The following is a 20,264-nucleotide window of genomic DNA, read 5'->3' as shown; positions in this document are numbered from 1 at the left end:
TGATCCACCTGCAAAGGCACATTTAATAACAATTAAAAAAAGCAGCAGGTTCCTAAGGCACCCTCCTGCTGTTGAACACTCAACCTCCCCAATTGATTTGCTGCCATTGATCCATCTTCCAAACAGTCTTGCTGGTGCAATTTCTCCTTGACGAGCCTGTCCAGTCACATGTTGTATAAACATTTAAAACCTCCAGGTTAGAAAACATCCTCTTTCTTTCAAGGATGTTTTATTCTTCACTGGACAATGCCTTTCTTTGTTTCGGTAGAGGCTATGTACGCAGTCCCTTGCAACTGTCTTGGCTTAAGTTCAATTGATTGTAGAAAGTGAGCTGACCAAGACTTCAAAACAACCTCATTCTTTACAAAATGATAATGTGGCACCATTACCTCTCCCTGAGTCTTTAGGGGGAGAAAATCTGCCTGACTCAAAGAAAACAAGACCTCCATGGACAGCGTGAAAGGGCCTTTTCCTTTTCTATCATTGACCCAGTGGCAGAGGGGAGGGCTCTTGTGGAGAGGGATTTTCTCATACTTGCTGCATGTGGAGTGATCTGCACTGACGAATGTTTCTTTTGGAAGGTTTTCTGGTGGCCGATTTGCTGCTTAGATCGTGAAGCTGGTAATTTTAATTTCTTTTTTGCGGGCTGTGGTTTCTAATCGCGTTAATTTCTGAAGGACACAAAACCTTTACTTTCCACAGGACAACTTCATCAACCTCAGCTTCCTGCGGCTCTTCAGGGCAGCGAGACTTATCAAGCTCCTTCGTCAGGGTTACACTATCCGCATCTTGCTCTGGACATTTGTGCAGTCTTTTAAGGTGAGTGTTAGGCAGGTGGGAGGCAGGGAAGAGACACGGGGAGATGGTAATGCTTGGCACGTCTGTAGCATCCTCCATTGAGTATCAAAGAGCTTCCTCTTGCCAAGGGAACAGCCTCTCTGCACCTCTACAAAGCAATTACAGGAATATTAATTCTGCAGAAAAGCTAACTAGCTGATTTGCACTGAACATCCCCTGAACACTGCATGTCCTGAACGTTTTGGAAGATGAGTCTGGAAGCCGGATGGCTACTGATACAGGCTTGCAGCAAGTGTGCAAAGCTCATGTTGCCCTTGAAACTACTACAAAATCCCTATGGCAAAGTCTTGAGACTCAGGTATTTGCATAAGGAAACAGTAGTCTGACTAGTAAGTGCCTTCATGCCCGCTAGTTGCCTATTTGTCTGCAGCAAGTTTATGGTTAAATTGTTCTCACCAGGTTTCAGTCTTGGTAGAATCTTGAGGTGAGACCCAAACCACTGCATTTTGGTAATACAAACTGTGAAGCTGTATAACACAGGGCTGTGTTTTTATGTCGTGGAGGATTACAAAAACAAGTTTATGTTCTAGAATCATAGAATCATTTAGGTTGGAAAAGACCTTCAAGATCATCAAGTCCAACCATCATCCATGCCCACTAAACCATGTCCTGAAGTACCCCGTCTACTTGCTTTTTGAATACCTCCAGGGATGGTGAATCAACCACTTCCCTGGGCAGCCTGTTCCAATACCTGACAACCCTTTCAGTAAAGAAATTTTTCCTAATATCTAACCTAAATCTCCCTTGCTGCAACTTGAGGCCATTTCCTCTCGTCCTATCTCCAGCTACCTGACAGAAGAGACCAGCACCCACCTCACTACAGCCCCCCTTCAGGGAGTTGTAGAGAGCGATAAGGTCTCCCCTCAGCCTCCTCTTCTCCAGACTAAACAGCCCCAGATCCCTCAGCTGCTCCTCATAAGACTTGTGCTCCAGGCCCCTCACCAGCTTGGTTGCCCTTCTCTGGACACGCTCCAGCACCTCCATGTCTTTCCTGTAGTGAGGGGCCCAAAACTGAACACAGGACTCGAGGTGCGGCCTCACCAGTGCCCAGTACAGGGGAAGAACCACCTCCCTGCTCCTGCTGGCCACACTATTTCTGATACAGGCCAGGATGCCGTTGGCCTTCTTGGCCGCCTGGGCACACTGCTGGCTCATATTCAGCCGGCTGTCAACCAGCACCCCCAGGTCCTTTTCCGCCGGGCAGCTTTCCAGCCACTCCTCCCCAAGCCTGTAGCGCTGCATGGGGTTGTTGTGACCCAAGTGCAGGACCTGGCACTTGGCCTTGTTGAACCTCATACAATTGGCCTCGGCCCATCGACCCAGCCTGTCCAGACCCCTCTGTAGAGCCTCCCTACCCTCACACAGATCGACCCTCCCTCCCAACTTGGTGTCGTCTGCAAACTTGCTGAGGGTGCACTTGATCCCCTCATCCAGATCATTGATAAAGATATTAAACAGAACCGGCCCCAACACCGAGCCCTGGGGAACACCACTTGTGACCCGCCACCAACTGGACTTCACCCCATTCACCACAACCCTCTGGGCTCGGCCATCCAGCCAGTTTTTCACCCAGCGAATAGTGCACTTGTCCAAGCCATGAGACGCCAGCTTCTCAAGGAGTATGCCATGAGAGACAGTGTCAAAGGCCTTGCTGAAGTCGAGGTAGACAACATCCACAGCCTTTCCCTCATCCACTAGGCGGGTCACCTGGTCATAGGAGGAGATCAGGCTGGTCAAGCAGGACCTGCCTTTCATAAACCCATGCTGACCATGATCCCCTGTTTGTCCTGCACATGCCATGTGAGCGCTCTCAAGACAAACTGTTCCCATAATCTTCCCTGGTACCGAGGTCAGGCTGACAGTTGAGACAGTTGCTTTGCCTGGTTTCCTTTACCCCTGCCCTTCCCTCCGAGCAAGCCTCAGCACATCATGGCAGCTGGTCCATTGTGGCGCAGGGGTGACTGGCCACAGCAGCTGGATATGGCTCTTCTGAACTAAGTGACCCTCAACTGCCTTACGGCAGCTTCATTCTCAACTTGTGCTTAGCTTCAAGTTAGCTGTTTTCCAGATCTAAATAGGAGCCCACATACCCCAAAGCTGGTGATTTTTAACAGCTCTCAGCTGGTTTGCAGCCCATTTCAACAGGTTGTTGTGTTTTAACCCTGGTTATGGGGCATGTTCACATGATGTAGTGCAGAGAGGAGATCATCTAATCTGAAATCAGGATTTGTAGCACTGACACTGAGCTCTAATGCACCAGTATTTATTGACTGTGCAGCTGCAGGGTGCAGACCCCCAGTCCATTCACACGTGGGCCCTCTCCCAGAAAGCACTTGACCTCCCTGGCTCTGGACATCTCACAGGACTTTCAGAGAAATATAAGTAGAGAGGTGATGTGGGAAAGCAAAGCACAATGAAGTCAGGGAGCGGCCGAAGACAGATCTGTTCACTAGCTCACGGCCGCAGCCAGCAAACTTCATCTCCTGCTTGCTGGCAGGGTGCCACGCTCCTGAGCACTGCCTGTGCATGTGGTGGGTGGCTTGGCGAGCCTAGGGACCATAACTCTGGCTTTGCACAGTGTCTCACCTTCTTCTGGGCTGAGCTCTGAGGTCTGTGGGTGATAGCTTATGTCCTGGGTGCTGTCACAAGTTCAGGGGAGCTTGCCTGCAGGTCGGTGCAATGTCAGGGTATTTTGCATGGTGCTTTCTGGAAGGCGTTATGGTGGCAACTGGTATTAAACGACGCAGAGTGCGGTGGGATGCAGAGCAACCGGTTTCTTTTGCTTTAGCTGCACTTTCAAATACAACATGGTGTCTGAGTCAAAATGATGCAGAGAGGTTATTTTAGGTGATAAAACTGCGTGGAGGAGTGTGCTCTCTCCAAAAATAGAAGACTTTTTAAGAGAAGAAAGGCATTTCTCTCCTGCAGTGGAGAGAGATGCCGGGTGGCTCTGCCCACACCGGCCTGGGAGTGCTGGCAAGCCCCATGCTGGCTGCGAGAGAACCAGGATTCAGAACTGGTGTCAGCAGAGCATGAATGCAGCTATGTCTCTGCACTGGAGCTGGTTGAGAGGGAAGTTTCTATTAGACCTTTTAGGGTATAGAGGCAAAATCTTTTTGGAGGGTGAAGCTGGGAACATAGCAATTGCTTCTTTCTACGAGCAACCTGGAGAAGAACTGGAGGCATCTGTGCTGTTACCCCACAGCCAGGGGTTGGAGTGAGTGTTGTATTACACTGTATGTCCCTTTGGGAGACACCAGACAGGCAGCTGATGCTCTTGCATTCAACTTCTGTGTTATGCTTTCACCCAGCTGTCAAGCAGCTAATGCAAAGGGACTGCGATCTGGGGGGTTGCAGTGCCTTAGATTTGTTAGGTTGTGTTTTCCTTGGGGGTGGATGGAGGTGGTGTGGCTGCTGATCTCACCTTGTAACTCATGAGGAATCCTGCAGCCAGGAGAGCCTCTACCAGAGGCTGAGACGTGGGGTCTGCACATATAAGATGTTCCCACTCTGGAGACTGTCCTTGGACTGTGTAGTCTTGGCTGGATCTTGGGAGAGGGGCTCAGCCAAGGCCCTTTTCAGTATAAACCCGACCCTTTCCAAAGTGTGTGTGCAGAGTGCTGCCCCTGAAGCAGACCCAGGGCTCTTCCTGGGCTGCATGGGGAGCTGCTTGTCTCTCTTTCCCCCCAGCACTGAGTTCTCGGTCCTTGTCCCTTGTGCAAAGGTATCCAGCAGAAACCATATCAGCCCTTTGCCCCATGTTTCCTGTTGGGCTCCCCATGGGCTGCATAACCCCTCTACTGCCCTGAGCATCTCATGGTCTAGTTTTAGGGCTCATTTTTTCAGCTATTACTAATTAAGAGGCGTTAATTACCTGTTCGTTTAGCTTGAGTGGAAAGTAGCTATTACTTTCAGCTTGGGTGACATAATTACATTGTAGCCTTCACTGATTTCTTGCTAAAACTCAGAATCTTTTTGTCCTCCTGGAATTGCAGTCTGTGCTTGTTTCAGAGCAGGAATTTGTTTCTTGGATGTATATTTTTTTCTCGTACTAAATTTACAGCAAGGTCATTAAAAATTAATGCTCGTACAATTATGCATAGAAAGTGCCAGTGCCTGCCGGTAGCTTCCTTGTTTGCTGCAGAGCTTCTTATTGTGTTTCCCCTGCTTACTGCTTATCTGCTTGCAAGGATGTGTAGAGAGCCCTTGGAAAGCCCAGACTCTTTTGTGATCAATGAATATCTGGCTCCAGGGGTTTGTCTTCTGAAGGCTGCCAGAATTGTTCATATTGTCTGCCCAGTTCCTTCATCTGAAGGACAAATGCCACAAAACACAGTGTTGCCCAGGAATTAAATGCTACTGGCTGACATATGCATTTGCTGTCATTAATACCACCTTCTCCTTTTCCACAGGCCTTGCCTTATGTGTGTCTCCTCATTGCAATGCTCTTCTTCATCTATGCCATTATTGGCATGCAGGTAAAAATTTTAGCTTTAATACTGACCCTAAGTAGTTTGCTTTTGTCCTGCTGGTTCAGGGTGCAAATGGGTTATTGCCTCCGCAGCAGGATCAACAACTGACTAGGATGAGGCGAAAGGCTCTTCTTGTCTGGTGTCAGGTAAATTAGAAGTGCAAAAAAAGGCAGCTTGTTGTACCCTTATTGCCAGGTCTTGTGTTGAATGTGGCCCTGGGCGTACAAAGGGAGAGAGTGGGCAGGCAAACCAGCTGCGGGTGACCAGCCTGCAGCACAGCATCTCTGGAGGCGGTGGTGGGCAGCCGTGTCTCCCGCGGGCAGGGCATGTCCCTTCCTCTGGGTACGGGCATGTCAAGAGGCTGAGAGCAGGGAGCAGCTCAGGTGCTGCACCTTTCCGAAAAGAAATGAGAAAGTTTTCTTGGCCTGGGACGGAGCTGAACTTGGGTGTTGGGTCTGTGTGAAGATGAAGAACATTAACCTTGTTTTTTTCCATTTGATCTCCACAACACATTTTTATCTCCCCGTTCAGCACAGAAATTAGTCTAGATTTTGAGATTCCTTAAACCAGGACAAATTATTTTCCTGCCTCTTCTTCCAACTCCACTTGATCTACCTTTATTGACAATGTCCACATGAGGATGTGTTTGGCCTGAATCGCTTCTGTTTTCTGTGGCAGGTATTCGGAAACATTGCGCTAGATGATGAAACCTCCATTAATCGACACAATAACTTCCGTACCTTCCTCCAAGCCCTGATGCTTCTGTTCAGGTGAGTATAAAATGCCATACAACTCGCACGTGAAAAATAAATAAGCCTTTGGTTTTGTATATGCTAGTTTAGCTGCTGAGACTTAGGCATCTCTAAGCAAGGTATTCGGAGTAAAGCATCCGCTCCTGCTTCCTCCTCCTTGGCATTAAAGGTTGGCCTGGCACATCTCCCAGTTTGACAGATCTGATTCAACACACCAGCATCTCCACAAAATGACACCCAGTGCTGTGACACTCCACTTCAACTCAGGCAGAAGCTTAATATGAGACAGAACCTGCCTGGTTTAACTGATCGATGTGCTTCCTGTCACGAAGCTTACTTTTTTTTTTAAAGTGGGAATTCCTTTCATTGGTCATTTTTGCATTACCAACAAGTTAACACTTCATACATCAACGCCACCTCTGCTTCAGAATGAAAGTGTTTCCATCTGGGTTCATTCTGCCTGGAAACTAAGCTTTTTCCAATGAAAAAAAATCAATGAAATGACAGATTTTCATTTTCAGACCCGGCAGAAATGAAGTGCAGGCCCTGCTCCAAATCAGGGCAGCTTGGGGAAGATTTCACTTATCCGGATGTGTGCCGTGTTGTGTGGAGACACAGTGGTTAATAACTGCTCTGGCCCCACAAGCAGCTGCCAGCCGTGCCAAGGCTCGGTTCTGCAGATTATGTGGCGCTTGTAACTGGATATCTTGCCTGGGATTTGGTTTGCATAGTTTCTGTGAAGCCAGACAGAAATGAAATTAGCCCTCTCTAGCTCAGAATAATCACTTGACTCAAACCTCTGAATTTTAATAAAACTGGATAATTATTCAGTCTCATGTCCAGACCTCTTGGTCCCTTTCCAGACCCACGCGGCAGCTGCAGTGGGACAGAAGGGACCGCGATGGGAGAGCAGGTTTCTGCACAAGGGAATGGGGCTTCAGGATTCAATGCAACCAGTGGGGGAATCTGCTGTATAATTCAGAGTAGCCTGGAAGCTATTTCAGTTCACATTGAGCATCAAGTTTTCTCAAAGACCAGGAGGAAGGCTTGTGAGCTGGCTCTGTGTACAAATTAGCATGGCTGTGAACAACACTGCAGCAAGACGGGCTGTTTGTGGTGCTGTGGAGGGATGTCCCTCAAAGCACCTCTGAGTGTGGTGCAGAAATTATAGAGCAAAAATCTGAGGTTATGTAGGAAGTCAGAGGAAGCGAACGTGGGGATCTCCTGGCTTCCGATCCAGGTGTGCGTGTTGCAGGGGGTGGTTTATTTTGATGACAGACCCTCTGGGACTCCAAAGTTTTTCCTTTTGGCTATTTTTCTCCCTATAGTAGAAGTTAGAGGGGGAGGAGGGAAATGATGAAGAAAACCCAGGAGACTGTCATGAAAAAGGGACCCAAGTCATTATGACCAACCAGACCATCCTGATATTTCTGTAGCTGCCTGATAAAGGAAATAAGAGATTCAAGTGGAGAAGCCTGGTTTCATTTCCCATCATCTCCATTGGGTTTACAGCCAGCACTAGGACAGAAATGTTAGTTGCTTCAAAAGGGAACAATCTAAACTCTGTTTACTTACATTTGCACTGGACATGTTTAAATCAATCTGGTTTTATTCTCCGTAAAACCAATAACGCTTAGGCTACCTGAGCCTGTTCGGTTTCTTTTACTCCCCTGTAACAGAGGGAAAAGTTTTTTCTCCTTTCTTTTTTGTGTCAGCAGGCTGGTAGTTCAAATTCCTAATGTAAGTATAGTCTCTCTACCTGGACACAACCTTCCACCTAATTAATTTAGTTAATTGGGCACAGTAATACTGCAAGGTGGATGCCCCCCTGGGTCTGTAATGGGGAGGGGGTTGCATAAGCTCACCTCTGCCCTCTCTGTCTGCAGGAGTGCCACAGGGGAAGCCTGGCACGAGATCATGCTGTCGTGCCTGAGTAACAGAGCCTGCGACCCACTCTCCGGCCTCACCAAAAATGAATGTGGCAGCGATTTTGCCTACTTCTACTTTGTGTCATTCATCTTCCTGTGCTCCTTCCTGGTAAGTCGGTCCCAATCTCTCCCAAAGTGGAGGTGCTGGTGTGGTTCCCCCCCCAAGTCCTTCCCTCCCCACCCCCTTGCTTCCTCCTTCTCCCTAATTATGATTTATACAACATTACAAGACAACTTCACTAAAACCCATTTATCACCCTGGTGATAAAACCCCTTTAATCCCCAAAGAGACCATTTAGTCATGAGTTTAAAAGGAAGGTTTTTATCTTTTTCTCATAGGGGGGTCTAATATTTGGAATTAAGAATTAATCTGTTTTGTCCTGATTTGTAACACAGTACTTTGAAGAAGGGGATTGGGGAGGGCAGAGTGAGAATGGCCAAGATAACATTGGTTCAGAAGTGCTTGCAGCAGGCAGTTGGGAGCATCACACTTATTTGATGCCTTGTGTTTTGTTTGTCAAATAAATGCAATGATATTTTGTTCTGCAATGGTGCCAGGAAAGCTTTAGACATGAAAGTACACAGAGCTGTTATACTTGATTCGTGCCTGTGGCCATCATACAAGGCTGGGTCTAAGCTTTAATAGGTTTGGTTCACTTTCCTGTACCACTGGGACAGAGGAATGGAAAACCAGGGACAGGGACCCAATTAAACTTCAAGCAGGAAGAGATAAAAGTCACAGCTCTGAAATGTACCAAAAAGCAACGTATCAAGCCTACGTTCAGTTCCATGGGTTTGCTTTAAAATATAAGATTTGATGCTTTGTGCAGCTAATCCCTGCTATCATCAGAAAACTTTAACCAGGAAAAAGAGGTACACGTGGCAGTTTGATGCTCAGTATAGACAGACCAACTTCAATGGCCCCTACTGAGATCCTTTGTCCGACTGCTGTTGCCCCTTTGACATCCCATGGTTTATTTCTTCTGCATTAAAAAAACATGGAGCCCTGAAAGCTTATACAAAGTTAATGCTCCATTTACTGATTCCTTCAGCACTCTGTATTTTAAAGCAAATTTTTTCCCTTGTACAAATCCCTAACCCAACCTCAGACATTCTCATTGTTATTTTCAAGTGCATTATTGTTCCTAAAGCTTTTTCTTTAAAAAAAAAACCAGCACCCCCAACACTCACCCTTCCTGGCTCATATCAGCCGTCCCACTCGAAATGTAGTAGCAGAATTGGAGGCTGGAGCACATCTGTGCAAGATACAGCTTTGCGTGAGCTTTGTCCCTGACTCAGCGCTCCTGGAAAACCCCGTGAAACCGCACCCTGGGCTTGCTGGCAGAGAAAGGGGAGAGCCCTCGCGAAGAGCAAAGGCAGGGAGGGCAGGCTTCAAAAATAGGCAGCGGAAAGCCAAGCAGCTGAACTGCTATGGGACAGGACTGTAACTCATTTCTTAAAATGTGTTCAGCACTTCATTGCAATGAAACATGTGGTTCCCCACAAGCGATTAAAGCATTACAGAGCCACAGCCTTGCCGGGAGGGCATGTTTTTATATTTGTTCTATGTTGTTACACCGTAGACTGAGGCTGGGATTAGATAATGTATTTGTTTTTAAACGTTGTTTCTGGCTCTTTGTGGATGTCCAGCTTGCCATAATTTTCCTCCTGTAATTTACACTGTTGAAAAATATAAATTGAAATTTAAAAATATACAGAACTTTAGAAACAGCTGTACACAAGCAAAGGAAAACTGTACCGAGCCATGGCTGGAGCTGGGAGCAAGGGAAAGGGACTTGGGATCAAGGGGCAAACTCTCAAAAGTTTTGCTGTCTCTTGATGCTCTGGGGGTACTGTGTTACATGTGGGGTACCTGCAGCATGTGAGTGAGCCCTGCTGATACGGGTATAGTGCTTGCAGCCTTTGAGCAGCTTATTGACAGCTGGTTTGGACATCCCTGTCCGGTACTGCATAGTGCACTGCAGTGAAATCCTAGGGCTTGTCTAGGCTGTGTTGCACAGAGACCCTGCGAGCATCTAGGAACCGGGGTGGCACAAAGTACTGGCTTGATTCCCCAAACCCAGCAGAGTTGTTTGATGTAGCGCTGCTGCTTGTTCGAGCTGACAAGCCCTAACTCTCAGCCACAGGAGTGAATTCACACATGTTGCTGGAGAGGCAGAAGCCTTGTTTGCAGCTGAGGCATTAGCAGGGCTAGCATGTGCTCAGCTCTGCGCTCTACGGCTTGGCCTGAAGAAGACCTTTGGGTGATGTAAGATGCCTCGGTGCCCCAGTGTAAGACACTGATACATTGGGGGCTGGGTTCTGCTCCCGGCTTTCTGTTGCGGTGGGTTCCAAAAAATAGATGGACTAAAGGTCTGAGAAGTCCCTGATTAGCATTTGGTGGTGATATGGTGATTCGTGTGGACTGTGCTTGTCTGTACTCAGGGATCATGTGTCCCAGCAAGAGCCAAGACCCCCTCCTCCCTCCAGATCACACAGGAATAGGAATTATTTAAAACTGCACAAACCCCAAACTCCACTGCCTGATTTTCTTTTAATGACCAGCAGACTAGCTGGGGACTTTCATATTCAGTTTAATTCTGCTCATCCCCACGTGAGAGCTCACAGGCTGCTTCGCCGCAGTCTTCCTTGCTCAGCGTGGTGCAGAGGAGCAGCACTCACAGCAGCAGCTCAGCCTCCCAGCCTCCCTACAAAAGACACAACGAAGGTAGAAAGGAGCCTTGTGCCAGTCAGGTCTTTATCTGGCACAGGAGCGTCCATTCCCGCCTGCCCTCCTGCTCTTCCATTCTGCTGGCTGCAGCTTGATCTTTTTCCATTGAAATCCTCATGACTCTTCCATTGGCTTTAATAAGAGAAGAATCTTTATATGCCAGAAGCGTTTGCCGCGCTCTGTGTTAATGGCCGTTAGGGACAGGAGCCTTTTGTGTGTCCTGCCCCTCATCTTTCTGGGGATCTTTGAAGGTTTGAATTGTTGTGAACCTAAAATAGGACATTCAGGCTGAAGAATGGGTTTTTTTCTAGCTGTTCTTGTCTCGATGTGCCTTGATATGAAAGTGCTGGAAAAGTTCACACCACCCGCTTGGTGAAGCAGCTGCTGCACTCGTGGGCTGGTGTGTGCTGGCATGGGGTGAAGAAGGGGCAAGAGCCAGTCGGGCTCTGGGATGGGTCATGCTGTAGGGCATCGCCAGTGATGGGGATGTGGCCAAACTGTCTGCGGTCAAAAGCTGTGGCAAACCTGCCGCATAATGCAGAGCTGGAAGTGGCTTGCGGCATGCAGGGGAGGAGGAGGTCGCAGCAGGGTCCCCAGGGACCCAGGGCTAAGTTTGTAGAGTTTATTCTCTAGGGTGTGGCTTCTTCTTGTAGAAACCACACACCCTGCTAAGGGAATCATACCTGCTCCCATGCCAGCTTTTCCTCTTCCTCTTCTTTTTTCTTTTTTCTTTTTTCTCTCTCTTCTCTTTCTTTTTCTTCTTTTTCTGTCTTCTTTCTCTTTCTTTTTCTTCTTTTTCTTTCTCTCTTCTCTCTAACTGCATTATTGCTTCTTCTCTGCAGATGTTAAACCTGTTTGTGGCTGTGATTATGGACAATTTTGAATACCTGACAAGAGACTCCTCCATCCTTGGGCCCCATCATTTGGATGAGTTTGTTCGTGTCTGGGCTGAATATGACCCAGCTGCCTGGTATGTACGCTGTTACAATTATATGTGGAGAAAAAGGATATACACTGTGTATAAATACCATACCTATACACACATGCAGCCTGTTTTAATGGGAGTACGGCTCCACAAGGAAAACAGCTCCAAAGCTTGAGGTAACATTGGTGGTAAATGCTCAAACTTCAATTCACTGTGCACTGGAGATGAACAAACCTGATGTCATTACAAGGGCATTTCCTTCAAATAGACACAAGATAGACATAAACCAACAAATCAAGAAAGCAAAACCTTCCTCCCTCCCCCATCCTGGGGCAAAAATTAATAGGGTAAATTCAAATGATCTTGGCTAAATGGCCAAGTAGAAAAGCTGTTTAGCTTTTCCAAAAGAGCTTTGATTGCCTTTGGTTTCAGCATCCACTTTGGAGATAAAAATATGCTGAATCTCTTGCTATTGGCAGTACTTTAGGAAACTTGGGAGGTTAGGCCTTGTTATACCTCATTTGTGCAGCATTTCTCTCCTAGTTGAGAACCACCTTAATGGTTTCACAAATCCTGTGCAGAGACCTGAGGCCACACACAAAAAATTTCAAGTTTTCAAGGTGCTCTCTCTCCCTTAAAAGGAGATGATGTACTCTATTGCTTTGCATCTGAGTCAAGTGCTACAGGCTCAGACTTCATCATTTGCTTTCACCCACCTGTGAGGCAGCAGGGAGTGACATGATGTTTCTCAATGTAACAGTGGTTTGCTGAAAATGTGATTTTTAACCAGACACTTCTCATCAAACCCCATGTTTTGATCTTGGAAGCCTCCTTCTAATGACATCAAATTGTAGAAGGGAATTTTGTTCTTCTAAATAATATTTTAGCTTTTGGACTTGCAGTTGAAACGTAAGACGTGCAAAATAATAAGAAGAAAATGCAATAAGCCCAACTTTGGAAGCATTTCAGTTCTCAGTGAGTCTCTGATAAAATGTTCCTGATATATGAGTGTGTTAAAGGAGGAAATGGTTTTCTCACAGCCAGACGGTGAGGTGTTTGGTTTTATGGTTTTATCTCTTTGTTTTTCTTATTCAAAGACACTCGCAGGGAAAGCTGCACACCTGGGCTTAGGTACCACGGCAGCGGAGGAGTGGCACTGTGCTGTGGCAGACCCAAGAGCCACTGCTGAAGCGTTTTAAGGAATTTTTTTAAAATGAGGGAATGGCTCTGACCAGTGATCGCTTCTAGAGCAAGACTGACTATATTGCTTTTCTCCATTGCCCACAGGAAGCTACTGCACAACAGTCCTGGTGACTGTGTTATTTTCGTTTCTAGATGCTCTGAGATACAGGTCACAGTAATTTCCTTGATGTTCTGCAGCTTGGGAATTTGCCTGTTGGGAGACTTTTTTTTATTTAAGCCCTACTGATTTTGTATCCATTTTCCTTCCATGAGTTACTCTGCAATGAATCTCCTCTGTATTTGTAATGAAGCTGCCTCCAGCTCCTCCAGTCTTTCCACTCTTTTTTGTTTCCTTTCAGTAGAGACAAATGCAGAAAGTGTTTGTATAATCAGCATCTCAAACTCCCTGCTAGGATGCAATTAAGCTGCTTTAAAATCTCAGTTAAATTGATTTAGGTTAACTTTAAATGTAAACCTATTCCAAAATGACTGCATTTCTCTGAACTGTGTGTGATTTTAACTAGCTCAAAGCCATGCTTACTACAAGCCTGCATATATACTGCACACATACTAGCAGCCTGTAATCTCCAAGCAGATTTTCATTACAAGGTGCTCTGTAACAGAGATAAGTCCTTTGTGGGTATTTGGCAGGCAGTAAATAGCTTTTTTTCTTTTTTCAAATCCAGTCCTATCTCTTACCACTAGAAAATCTCAATGAGACTGAAAACTTGGGAGTGCCCGTTCTCTCCTTGAAAAATAGTCTTGGCTCTGATTAGCATCCGTGGGAGGAGTAACACACCTGCAAGGGAAAAAATTAGTATCAATGTGTTTTTTTAATGTTTATGTGTTCAGGAACTTTCCACCCATAAGAAGCACAAGCATTAAGTTTACAGAAAGATTTGCTTGCTCTATTAATTCTGAGAGCAGACGTTACATTTTGAGAGTCACTTAGGGGCCAAACCTTTTCGCTTCTAGAGCTGTTAATACGGAATATGTCATATATTAAGATCCTAATTCTGTTTTTCTCTAACCTTGTTCCTGTTTTGCTCTGGTGTGAAGCTATTGATGTTGGCAGAGTGACCAGGGGCAGAATTGCAAATCAAAGGACAGCCAGGACATGATGCTCGAGCCTTGATCCTAAAACATGTGCATGTTCTGGATTTTCCGTGTGTGAATAGTTCCACTGAAATCACTTATGTTTTTGTAAGTGGGACTAACATTTCCGCAATTTAAAAGTAGTCTGAAATCCATTCACAGTTTAAGGCCAGAACAGATCTTGTGATTATTTGGGCTGAACTTTTGTGAAGCTCTGGACATGGCATTTCACAATAGCTATCCATGGACTGAGCTTAATAACCTGCCTTTTAAGGTACTGCTCCCAGCAGTACACCCCATTTTGATCTGAAGACACAGAGCTTTAGAGGACCCATTTTTTATTTAGCTGTTTTTTCCACTAGCTGGTCAAACTCACTGAAAGAAAAAGTTGATCCAATTTTTGTTTTCCATGTCAGCCATCTCCTTTTAGCATTTCAGCTCCCAGTATAGACATGCGTAGGGGAATGATAAATAATCACCACAGCATAATTTTCAAGAAAGAAGACTCCCAGACAGTGTTATCTTATACTTAGATGCAGGTGAGCTGGTTCCTACTTCCATCTGTCACTAATTGATTGCCTCTCTCAAGGTCTCTTCTTTGATTGTCCCAAGGAAAAGGGAATTACAGTGTTTGTCCACTTTTTGTAGCTTGAGACCCTCGATGAAAGATGCTGCATGGGTAAAAAAGTACAAGTGTTGTTATGCTTTTGTTATATAGATAATATTTTAAACGTGGTCTTAATGTGTATGCATTTACATACATATTTCCAATATCACCTTTGTTTTTGTTACAAAATCCAACTTTCTGTAAACTTTTCTGGGGAAAAATATTCAAAAGGAAGTAAAAATCGCAGCTAGCAGCTGTTGTTCTAGGTATGTGTCACACTCAGTAGGGGTAAGTATGGGGAAAGTGTTGGATTTAGGGGTGGCAGAAGCCTTAGGCTCACAGAAAAAGAGAGCGTGAGAGAAATGGGGTGTACACAGTGGTTTGGTCCGGGGCTGGAATTTAGTCAGGAAAGAAGTGAAAACACTGAATTTAAGGATGAACTGGGAAAGAAAAGAAAATTGGATTTCTATGAGGTTTTATTTGTTCAAGGTATATAAAGTGAGTGCTTTATCTCTCTTATACCACCCTTCCCAGTGCATAGCCCTTAGAGATACTGGAAATGTTGGTCTCGCCATCCCGTTTGCATTAGTTGCTCCCAAGAGCAGAGGAAGATGCGACTGGCAGCACCTTCAGCGGTCGGGAGGAGGCAGGTGCTCCCAAGGGAGAGCTTTTTCTTAGCTATCTGAGACAAAGGGATGCTGATGAAAATAAACAAAACTCAAGTAGATTTAAACAACCTGGGAAAGAATCCCTGTTTGTCATGATTTGTCATGATTTGCTTCCATGACCTTCTGATGCAATACATCTTCTGGTTTTCAAGCCTTCCATGGATTCTTAGAGACCTCAGGGAACTGCTCACACGTATTTACTACATGCTGTTTTACAAAACCGTAAAATTTCGGTAAACTTCTTGACTCAGTTAAACCAATATACTTTTTATAACCACGATTAGGCCTGCAGCCAAGATTTGCACAGTTCCATTTGATCTGTTTCTGAATTAATAGTTTTGAGTTGATTGTGAAGGTTTTGAATAGTCCTTATTTTTTCACATCCAAAAAAGCAGTAACATTGAAGGAGATATTCCAAAATATTCCAGACTTCTTTATATAATGTACCAAAATAAACATAGTGAAGCCAAATCATCTTGTTTTTTCTTTAGAGGTCATTCTGAAATTCAGTACAGCTCTTTTTGTACATGATTTGGTTACTTACGAAAGAGTAAGAAATCCAATCCTGCTGTTAAATTAGCTGAAAATATTGTTGGGAGTTAATGAGACTGACCATAAAGCTACCTCAAGGCATCTGATTTCACCTACTGGTAACAAAGGCTGGATTTTCCCAGTGCCAATGGCCAAGACGGCTCTCAAGATGGCAGTTTCAGGACTTCCAGCGAATTGCTTATTGCCCGTGAAGCAAAGTACAGCCCTGCTGGGGTTACGTAGGTGGTAACAGTGGAAGGTAAAAGTTCCCAAGCTCTTTTGAACCAGCTAATTTGAATCTCGGTAATAATGCATTAAATAGGCTATTTGTGTGCTGCAGGCTCTGGTTTTGTTGGGCTGCTACAGCACCTGAGTGGTGGGTAGGGGCTGTCTGTAGGCAGATGCTCAGGCACAGGGAATTAAAACATTAGTGATAAAGGTAACCAAATGCAATGGTTGGAAAGCCTTGCACATGGCACTGAAGGTTTCACAGAAGAAAATCCAAAGATAGAGATTTTGTTGAGCAGTTGGAAGTTCTTTCTCTCTCTGTGTCTCTGTTAAAGTGCCTCCTTCATTGCAAGCCCAGTTGCTGTCAGACTAACCTTGCTTTTCAGTGTGTTTTGCCCTTCCAACTTCTCCTGTTTGCCTGAGGAAAAAACTGATTCCTTATGGTTTTTGCTGTCCTAACATCTGATGTTTTCTTTCCAGTTGCCGGATTCATTATAAGGATATGTACAATTTGTTACGTGTAATTGCTCCACCCCTGGGCTTAGGAAAGAAGTGCCCTCATAGGGTGGCATACAAGGTTTGGAACTTCAGAGACTCCCTCCAGCATTTTCCGTTCTGGTTTTGTTTCTTTTTTACCCACCCCCAGGTGGAAACGCAAACAGTACAGAAAAGAAACTGTAACAAAACTAACCCCTTGCCTGAAAAAAGGAATGATTGACTGACTGCCTCCTTTTCCCTGGATGCATCTCTTCCCTGTCTACTCCCACACCCCAGCTGGCTGGAGACAGGCAGCTTTATGAGACAGTGAACCCTCCAGCTTCTCTCCTGCCGGGTCTAGGTGGGAAGTGTTGGGGAAAAGCAGCACAGCATCTGAGCACTTTCTCTCTATATATGCATACTGGAGAGAAATGTCACCCCAGGACTTCTAGGGAGTAGCAAGTCCATTTTATTTGGGCTTCATAGCATTGTCATGCCAGTTGAATGACCAGCATTTGAACCCTTCCCTTTCCTGAGCTGAAAAGACATTTGATCTGGGCACTGGTTAACTGGGCAGCAGAGTGGCATGGTTACCTAGGCTGGGGGGAGATGAAGGGATGAGCTTTTCACAGTCCAACAGCAACAGCCAGAGATTGCCTTAGGAACAAAATTACATCTCTGAGATCATAAGCTATAATGGACATCCAGTGAAACCTCCTGCCTTATGGCACAGGAAAAGTATACTGTGCTTGGGAGCTGAGGTGGGTAATTAAGGACAGATCTTGCCAAGAAATCAGCACAGGATGACACTGGACTTCAGTGGGATCCCAGTTACAGGCAGTGATTTTCTTGCAGTCAGTGTGTGGAGAGCAGAAGATGAAGGAGAGAGAAGTGGAAGCAGCCAGCATGGAGCTTACTCTTCTCTTTCACTCCAGCCCAGGTGTTTTCCACACCTGATTGGGGATTAAGAGTTAACAAGCATTGCAGAGAAGACATGAGACCCTGCACCTCCAGCCAGGGAGCAGGGGCAGAAGAGAGAGGCCATTGGCTGTAATTACAATTTGTGTATCTCAGCAGCTTTTAAATTAGCTCTGGGCTATAAAACCTGGGTGGTATTTTAACTGCATTAGTTACAAAGGACAGGAATAGATCTTTTTGGCTTGGTAAGTTCTCTCTTCCACCCCCTCCTGCATCAATGCTTTGCATAGGAATTGAGATCCATGTCAGGGGAGCATGCTGGTGTGCGAGTGCCTGCTTCTGTAGCTGTCCTGCTTGAGAAAGAGGTTTCAAATGGGTGCTTAGGTCTTGGTTTCCCTCCTAGTATAAAGGAGATGATAATACTGTCCTGCTTTTCCAGGGGTTAAGCATTAATTAATAACATGCTGCAATATACTTAGGTCTCCTCAGTTGACCGGCAGCACAGATTTGCACAATATAATAAGCAGGCAGCTCGCTGGGAAAACAAAATGAGTTTGTCACAGTCATGCTCCCAGTTTCAGTAGTCAGAAAAAGGCAAAGCAGGAGAACTCCTTGCTGTTTCTGCAACCCTTGCTTTTCAGGGTAGGATTTTATTTACCAACAATGTGCGCTGAAGGTAGATGCCATCAGCTGGTCTAAGGGCCTTTTCCCAAATCTCTGCAATTCCCAGTTCCCTCTAACATGCAGGACAGCCACCTGCCTGTGGTGGTGGAGACAACCAGTTAACGTTGTCTTGATGAAAGAGGGGCCCCACCAAATGTAAGGAGAAACAGGTCCCCTTTCCACCACCTTCCTGCAAATTGAGTGCTGGGCTCTGGTTTCGCCAAACCTGAATTTAGGCTGGAGCAGAAATTCAGCCTGGCTGAGGGTTTGCAAAGTTGCACCCTTGGCTTGGCATCAGAGCAGTCCCAGTCTGTCCCCTGAGTGAACACACCAGGATTGGCTTTTTGCTTCTCTCGTAGCCCACAGGCTAACCTGAAACCTAAACTTTTTATTCACTGAAGGAAAGCTGAATATTTTCTCTAAGCCCTATCTCTCCCTGTCCCATAACTCTGCCTACCAGCTCTCCCTGGCATGGTGAATACAGCCTCTTGATTGACTGGTTTGGGGGGGTGAGAAGGGGAAGTATCCCTCCACCCCCACAAAGAGCCAGCCAAACCCGAGCCCTCCCCACACCTTCTCCACCCCAAGCAGAGACATCAATCATTCCCCACAGGGACCCACGTGCCGAGGCACAGCTCCGGCCACGGGATTTCCCTGCCGTGAGGAGGAGACGTTGGGCATTGAAACACAGCAACGGAAGCGGAGAAACCTTTCTATTTACCTACCTCCTTATTTTGGTTTTGTTTTCCTGAGAAATCTGATTAACCAGATCTCTGTTTTCTTGTCTGCTTTCTCTTCTCTCTCCTCCTTTTCATTTGCTCCATTGTGTTGCCTTTTTCCCCATCCCCTTCCTTCCCCCGCTCCGACCTGGTCTGGTTTGATTTCTGTGTCCTCTTGCTTTTGCCTCCCTCCCTTTGATTCCAAGCGGGCGCATCAGTTACACAGACATGTATGAGATGCTGAGACACATGTCCCCACCTCTAGGCCTTGGAAAGAAATGCCCTGCTCGTGTTGCCTATAAGGTAGACCAACCTCCCTAGAAACTCCTGCCAAACCACCAGCTTTTTGTGCCGTGGCTGAAGTGGGTGCCGGTTTTCTGTGGCATTAGTGTTGTTCTCCTGGACTTTTCTGGTGCTTTCTCTGCTTTCCAAGCAGACTGGATTTGGGATCTTCTGCCTTTTTTTCTTTTTTTTTTTTGGTAACCTTTTTTTGGTCTTTGAAACTATGGCACATCAGTTTGTCTTTCTAAGTATGTCTCTGCTATCTCTATCAGTGTTTCTATCTTTCCTATCTCATTCTGCTTCCATTTAGGCTAATTTGGGGAGGGAAGGTGCTAATGAGCAAATTACCCTGCCAATATGATCCCCATTTGTCTTCCTACAGCTCTTTGACTATCCGTTCTCACTAGCCCTTCAGTAGTATGTTGTTTTTTCCCCCCTCTTAATTAGATTGGAGTAATTAGAGTAGGCAGTACTGTAGGAGTTAGCAAGCTATTAAACAGAGGCAACACCAGAAGGGCTCCTTAAATACCCGCGTGAAAGAAATTATTTTAACAGAAAACATTTAAGACAGTAAGATGAAGAAATCACTCAAACTTATTGTTTATTCTGAAAAACTTTTTAATTGAACCACAAAAGTGCATTGTACCCAAAAGGCTGCTAGCTGCTGCCTTTCAGACACTGCCTGGATGAACGCAGTGGAAACTCAGAGAGACACAGAGCCAAAATTACAGAGCAGACCCAGACCCTGCCAGTGAAAGTCACGCTGCTCTCCCAGCAGCTCGCATGGCACTTGGAAATTTGTGTTTGCAGGGGTGATTCCTTGGAAGTTTTTAACATTGAACCTCACGGTTTTGGAGGGAGAGGTTTGTCATAGGCATTTAGCATTGGTGTAGTTGAGCATCCATCAAACTCAACAGGGTTTTTTTTGCTGGTGACGTCATTTTGGCCACCACCAAGCCTAATTACTGCACCCCACCATGATTGGTGCAATGGATCCAGATCACAACAGCCCCTCCAATAGTGCTTGTTTTTTCACTGAGGCCCTACAAAAGCAAGATTTTGTGAAGAGACTCAAGCTAAACCCATACCTGGGCCTGCCTTTATGTAGGGCACTTAGCAGCAAGAAGAGGTTCAGATACGGCTTCCTACAAGATCCCTTCCTCGGTGTGTTAGGATTTAAAATAAAAAGAAAATTAAACTTAACCTTAAGGCTAGCCGGTTAGCCGAT

The 20,264-nt window shown here is 45.7% G+C and overlaps 1 protein-coding gene across 10 annotated transcripts in view; it reads left to right on the top strand.

Annotated features, from left to right (window-relative positions):
• The window catches only part of CACNA1B (calcium voltage-gated channel subunit alpha1 B), a 310,095-nt gene that overhangs the window by 261,885 nt on the left and 27,946 nt on the right, over nucleotides 1-20,264 (top strand). For 8 of the 10 annotated variants that reach the window (XM_052815096.1, XM_052815094.1, XM_052815095.1 and 5 more), the window contains 6 exons: nucleotides 703-819; nucleotides 5,271-5,336; nucleotides 6,009-6,100; nucleotides 7,969-8,119; nucleotides 11,584-11,711; nucleotides 18,961-19,057. In XM_052815096.1, coding sequence (XP_052671056.1) covers nucleotides 703-819; nucleotides 5,271-5,336; nucleotides 6,009-6,100; nucleotides 7,969-8,119; nucleotides 11,584-11,711; nucleotides 18,961-19,057 — 651 coding nt within the window. Of the gene's footprint in view, nucleotides 1-702; nucleotides 820-5,270; nucleotides 5,337-6,008; nucleotides 6,101-7,968; nucleotides 8,120-11,583; nucleotides 11,712-16,457; nucleotides 16,555-18,960; nucleotides 19,058-20,264 lie in introns of all 10 variants that reach the window. The other 2 variants (XM_052815098.1, XM_052815088.1) reach the window with 1 other exon arrangement.

The sequence above is a fragment of the Harpia harpyja genome, chromosome 19 (genome assembly GCF_026419915.1).
Source record: "Harpia harpyja isolate bHarHar1 chromosome 19, bHarHar1 primary haplotype, whole genome shotgun sequence".
Taxonomy (NCBI): Eukaryota; Metazoa; Chordata; class Aves; order Accipitriformes; family Accipitridae; genus Harpia; species Harpia harpyja.
The sequence above is the reverse complement of the archived record's forward strand: the minus strand, read 5'-3'. Positions and strand labels throughout refer to the sequence as shown.